The sequence below is a fragment of the Lupinus angustifolius genome, chromosome LG09, assembly GCF_001865875.1.
Source record: "Lupinus angustifolius cultivar Tanjil chromosome LG09, LupAngTanjil_v1.0, whole genome shotgun sequence".
In the NCBI taxonomy this organism is placed as follows: domain Eukaryota; kingdom Viridiplantae; phylum Streptophyta; class Magnoliopsida; order Fabales; family Fabaceae; genus Lupinus; species Lupinus angustifolius.
The window spans coordinates 9,870,563-9,877,494 of NC_032017.1; the positions used below are offsets into that span (position 1 = coordinate 9,870,563).

Below are 6,932 nucleotides of genomic sequence, written 5' to 3' on the forward strand. Positions count from 1 at the left end.
CCTAGCAGAGGTTTTTAGACACATGTTATTCCTTTCTTACTGTTAATCCTACCGCCCTCATATGCATTTGTGTTCATATCGTTTGTAAAGATCTTATTAGTGTAACCATCTTTTGTCTCCCCATATCTTGTCTATCATTGCCTTGTCCAGTATATGTAACTCTGATTAATTCAATGACACACTAAATTAACCTTTAACTCGCTTGAACTAAGTCGCATTGTATAACAACATTTGAAGATAGATCATACAAGTGTTTTAGGATTTTCGGCATGGTCGACCCAAAACTAGTAAATGATTTCACTTAATCTTCATATTTCTTCATGAATTGATTAACGTTCAACCACTTTTGATCAATACTTTCCATACCAAAGATACATTGATCAACAAAGAAATCTGTGACTGGATGCATAATAGAACAAGAATAATAGTAGCTAACTTCTAAGCTAATTAGAAATGTATGAGGCAGACTACCTAAAAACTAATTGACAAAAAGTTAATGTAAGCATAAAATTATGATCTATAGTATAACCTAACTCAATAGTATTATACCCTAACTCATATATTTTCAACTGATTTGACAATGCCAACAAAATTGCAACAACGAGAGATAAAAAAAGTAAAAACACACGGATTCTACAAAAGGGAAAGCCTAACAAAAAGGGAGAAACACAAGGATGGAAAATTCACTTTCGATATCTTCTAAGTGTTTTTTAAACTTTTTGTAATATGATTGTTGTGGGGTGGTAAAGACGATAATGAATGAGTATCGTGAGAAATTGAGTTGAATGAAATTTGTGGGAAAATGAGTTTAATGAAGGCAAGTCTATTGGGAAGATGAGTGTTATGGGAAGATGATGTCATCAGAAGATGAGTATCGTAACAATGTGAGTCTTGTGGGAATGTGAGTGTCGTGTGAAGTTTTTTGAGTCATAGGAAGGTTTTATGAGTTTTAGCGTATTGAACAAATAAGTATGTGATGTTTTGTGTTCAAATATTTGAAAATTAGATATTCAACAGTTCTGACTAAAACAAGCAATGTTGAATGTGAGACTATTAATAGTACTCAGTGAAGCAAACATTACTAAATGTGTGAGAATTAATAGAACTTTCTTCACTAAGTGTTGTTGAATGCTTGAGTCATAGAATCAACAACACTCAGTGAAGCATACACTGGTTGATTATATATGTGCCTATCAAATATAACAACAGTTTTCACTGAGCGATGTTGGTTTTTATCTGCCTATCATTTAATTGTGTTCTACACAGGTATGTCGTTGAATGTGCATTGTTAGATGTGAATTATAGCGTGATAGTATTTCCCTTCTTGATGCCAAATATATAAAACAATAATATAAATCCTTTTTACAGAGAGATGGTAGATAAAGTGGGATAAAATAGGTTGTTCCTAAATTATTCAAATATTGGTAGATCAATTCAAGCACAAATTTAACATCCTTAAATTTTATTCATCATAAGCATAATATAAACCAAACAAACAACTATCATGGTATGGTTGGAGACATATTTCTTTTAGAAACCATAGCTATATATGCAAACTTCATCTTGAAAATTATTTTCTAGTCAATAATATGGTAACATAGATGAACACAATTTTCTCATTGGACATGTGATCATTCAAGATTTCTTGGTAGCGGCTAAAAACCTCTTCAATGATAGCTTCTCCAAAGTGACTAACCAACAATGGTTCAGTTCCAGCCCTTATGCATTGTGCCACATTGTATGCACCATCATTGAATGATTCACAACTTTGAGATTCATACTCTAAAGTGTTCCAAGTATCATAAGCATTCAGATTCACTTCAGACACCTCCAAGAGATTAATGGTGAATGATCCTTCTTTGAGAACTTCTAATTTTACTTCAGATGGAGACGGGGTATAATAAGGGATATTGAAAGTATCAATTTCCTTCTCTTTTATTTTCCCCTGCATGATATAAGAAACAAATTCACATTCATCTTGCCATATTAATGTATGTATATATATATATATATATATATATATATATACATACATTAATATGGCAAGATGAATGTGAATTTGTTTCTTATATCATGCAGGGGAAAATAAAAGAGAAGGAAATTGATACTTTCAATATCCCTTATTATACCCCGTCTCCATCTGAAGTAAAATTAGAAGTTCTCAAAGAAGGATCATTCACCATTAATCTCTTGGAGGTGTCTGAAGTGAATCTGAATGCTTATGATACTTGGAACACTTTAGAGTATGAATCTCAAAGTTGTGAATCATTCAATGATGGTGCATACAATGTGGCACAATGCATAAGGGCTGGAACTGAACCATTGTTGGTTAGTCACTTTGGAGAAGCTATCATTGAAGAGGTTTTTAGCCGCTACCAAGAAATCTTGAATGATCACATGTCCAATGAGAAAATTGTGTTCATCTATGTTACCATATTATTGACTAGAAAATAATTTTCAAGATGAAGTTTGCATATATAGCTATGGTTTCTAAAAGAAATATGTCTCCAACCATACCATGATAGTTGTTTGTTTGGTTTATATTATGCTTATGATGAATAAAATTTAAGGATGTTAAATTTGTGCTTGAATTGATCTACCAATATTTGAATAATTTAGGAACAACCTATTTTATCCCACTTTATCTACCATCTCTCTGTAAAAAGGATTTATATTATTGTTTTATATATTTGGCATCAAGAAGGGAAATACTATCACGCTATAATTCACATCTAACAATGCACATTCAACGACATACCTGTGTAGAACACAATTAAATGATAGGCAGATAAAAACCAACATCGCTCAGTGAAGCAACTGTTGTTATATTTGATAGGCACATATATAATCAACCAGTGTATGCTTCACTGAGTGTTGTTGATTCTATGACTCAAGCATTCAACAACACTCAGTGAAGAAAGTTCTATTAATTCTCACACATTTAGTAATGTTTGCTTCACTGAGTGCTATTAATAGTCTCACATTCAACATTGCTTGTTTTAGTCAGAACTGTTGAATATCTAATTTTCAAATATTTGAACACAAAACATCACATACTTATTTGCTCATACGCTAAAACTCATAAAACCTTCCTATGACTCAAAAAACTTCACACGACACTCACATTCCCACAAGACTCACATTGTTACGATACTCATCTTCTGATGACATCATCTTCCCATAACACTCATCTTCCCAATAGACTTGCCTTCATTAAACTCATTTTCCCACAAATTTCATTCAACTCAATTTCTCACGATACTCATTCATTATCGTCTTTACCACCCCACAACAATCATATTACAAAGAGTTTAAAAAACACTTAGAAGATATCGAAAGTGAATTTTCCATCCTTGTGTTTCTCCCTTTTTGTTAGGCTTTCCCTTTTGTAGAATCCGTGTGTTTTTACTTTTTTTATCTCTCGTTGTTGCAATTTTGTTGGCATTGTCAAATCAGTTGAAAATATATGAGTTAGGGTATAATACTATTGAGTTAGGTTATACTATAGATCATAATTTTATGCTTACATTAACTTTTTGTCAATTAGTTTTTAGGTAGTCTGCCTCATACATTTCTAATTAGCTTAGAAGTTAGCTACTATTATTCTTGTTCTATTATGCATCCAGTCACAGATTTCTTTGTTGATCAATGTATCTTTGGTATGGAAAGTATTGATCAAAAGTGGTTGAACGTTAATCAATTCATGAAGAAATATGAAGATTAAGTGAAATCATTTATTAGTTTTGGGTCGACCATGCCGAAAATCCTAAAACACTTGTATGATCTATCTTCAAATGTTGTTATACAATGCGACTTAGTTCAAGCGAGTTAAAGGTTAATTTAGTGTGTCATTGAATTAATCAGAGTTACATATACTGGACAAGGCAATGATAGACAAGATATGGGGAGACAAAAGATGGTTACACTAATAAGATCTTTACAAACGATATGAACACAAATGCATATGAGGGCGGTAGGATTAACAGTAAGAAAGGAATAACATGTGTCTAAAAACCTCTGCTAGGGTTTAGATTTTCCATCTTCTTGGAGCTCCAATCATGACTTCAACGGTTAAACCCCTCATCCTATGGAACTTCCTCTCTTATTTAGAAGATTCTGTTCCAGCTCAAGCCGCTTCAAGACCCCCTTCTCCAAAAGTCAAGGATTCTTTTAATAAAATGTCCTTTGCTCAAGCTCTTAGGAGCTCATGTGATATTTCAATTTCACAACTCCCCCAACCATGCATCAAAGGGGACGCGATTACGGTTAAAATTCCTGAGGAGGACTACCAAGCGGGTTTGTAGAGGTGTAAGACTCATCTTCATGGTCGTCTCATCTTCTCCAAGGGTGATACCCCTCTGAAATTTAATGAGCTTAAAGTGAAGTTGGCTTCTCTCTGGACAATGATAGGTAAATGGAACATGATTTCTTTGGGAAGGGGTTTCTATGACTTCTCCTTTACATCTGTGGAAGACATGAGAAATGTTTGTGCAGTGGGCTCTTGGAGTTTAAAGCCAGGGTTTTTGAGATTATCCCTGTGGACTCCAGATTTCAATCCCAACTTGCAAAAGCTCACTCACTCTCAGTGCTGGATTAAAATATCAGGCTTGCCACAAGAATATTGGTGTGCTAGAATCATCTTTTCCATTGCAGGGGGGATTGGTACTCCGGTTTCATTGGATGATGCAACCTCAACCAGGTCGATTGGCCATTTTGCTAGAGTATTAGTTGATATTGATCTAAAAGGATCCTTGCCTAATTAGATTCTTGTGGAAAGGGAAGGCTTTGCCTTCTTTGTTACAATAGATTATGAGAGTCTCCCTGAGTTCTGCCTAAGTTGTCAATCCATAGGACATTTGGCTTCTAAATGTCGGAAAAACAAGAAGGAGGGAGTGAAGGAGGTGGTTAAGCCACCACCAATTAAGAAGGCCCATAACTTTTTTTTTTATGGGTGAGATGCGAACCAAAAACTTTGTTCAATACATTGTTTAAACTCATTCACCTTAATCGTTACATCACCTTATGACTTCCAATAATTATGCATTGTGTAAAGACTTATATACAGTCGATACATTATCTATTATGAATTTAAGTTACTTTTTCATGAGTCAATGATAATTAAATATCAATAATAACTGATACAATGACAATGTATAAAAATAAAACTCATATATTATCAACTCATCCATTTTTTTCTCAACAATTATAATCCACCCCTACATGGTGTCCTCAACCACCTGGAAATTAATTGTGAATACTGTTTGTGGGTTCATGCAAATGTCTCATCAGCCAAACATGGGGCCTACAAACATAATAGCCACACACACATAAAAATAAAAGTAATTCCCTTGGCCGATAAAAAAATAAAAAAAATTCAAATCCGTAATTATTTTATAAAAAACGCTTATGGCCTTCACCCACATTTCTATATATAGACTGAGAAATAGAAGCACAAATAACAATAGACTGAGAAAGTGTGAAAGAAACAAAAGAATAAGAATGGATGTAACAAATATACTTCACATGAATGGAGGTATTGGAAAATCTAGCTATGCAAACAACTCCTTACTTCAGGTATAATAATATAGCATCATGCTTTGTCTGTTAATATTCTACTATGTTAGACCCAAATGAATGAACCCGTCTTCTCCTGTCTAATGTAAAGTGTGTCACTTCATGTATTACCACTTGTGATGAGTCAAAAGTATTTAATTATTAAACTTTTAATTTAAATATTTTTTTCAACTAATTATAACAAGTGACACATAGAGTAATACATTCTGTTTGATAGAAAATTTACTTATCGTCAAATGATTGTTTGTAATCTAACTTCATTAGTGTGATAAAAGTTTTGTTGGACATATTTTTAAGGGCAAAGCTCCTCTAATATACAAATTTTGATCTTATTTATTTATTTATTTATGTGATTAGTGTGTTATACAGCAAAAGGCGATTTCATTGACAAAGCACATAAGAGAGGAAGCCATTACCAACCTCTATAAAAACATGCTTCCGAGGTGTCTATCAATTGCAGAATTGGGTTGTGCTTCAGGACCAAACGCTTTCATTGTAGTGTCTGAAATTATCAACATTGTGGAGAAGCTATGTAGAGAAATGAACCATAAATCTCTAGAGTACAACGTGCTTATGAATGATCTCCCTGGGAATGATTTCAATAACATCTTCAAGTCCATTAGAAGCTTCAAAGAGAAACTAAGTAATGAAATGGAATCTCAAATTGGTCCATGCTATTTCTATGGGGTTCCAGCTTCTTTCTATGGAAGGATTTTCCCTAATCAAACTTTGCATTTTGTCCATTCCTCTTACTGCCTTCATTGGCTATCTAAGGTGAACTCTTTTTCATATATTTTTGTTTGAATTTGTATGTTTCATTAACTAACTAGCAGTGTACCCGTGCACTTGCACGGGTCGCTTCTTTGTTTATGCATAATACGCAAATAATGTACATGTATTTTATAACGCCAATAAATCATATATCGAACTATTATATTTTTTGCATTCATATAGTTGCAATATTAACATTGGTTATTGAGCGTATATGTATAATATTAACATTTATATATGCATTTGTATAAGCATTGATTTGTGGAAAGTATAATTATAGATAATATTTGATTCTAAAATAACTCAATAAATAAAATTCAAATTGTATTGGATAATATCTCACCTCTATATTCTCTATATAAAATTATAAATATAAAGACTTCTTTTTGCATCATATTTTTTGTGATTACATTTATAAGTACATTATAAAGTCATAAGGATTTTTTAGCATATCTCTTGAATGATTATTTTTATTTTAGATTATGTTCATTATGTATAAATATTTGAATATATTTTTAGCATTCAAATATAGCATAATTAAATGTTATTTATTTGATTATGTTTTAGCTAATAATCATTGTATGAAA

At 32.6% G+C, this 6,932-nt stretch overlaps 1 protein-coding gene across 1 annotated transcript; it reads left to right on the forward strand.

Annotated features, from left to right (window-relative positions):
- LOC109356385 (salicylate carboxymethyltransferase-like) lies at positions 5,435 to 6,394 on the forward strand. The gene is made up of 2 exons (XM_019599712.1): positions 5,435 to 5,574; positions 5,944 to 6,394. Exons 1-2 carry the CDS (start codon positions 5,500 to 5,502, stop codon positions 6,376 to 6,378), a joined length of 510 nt encoding a protein of 169 aa, XP_019455257.1. The 5' UTR covers positions 5,435 to 5,499; the 3' UTR covers positions 6,379 to 6,394.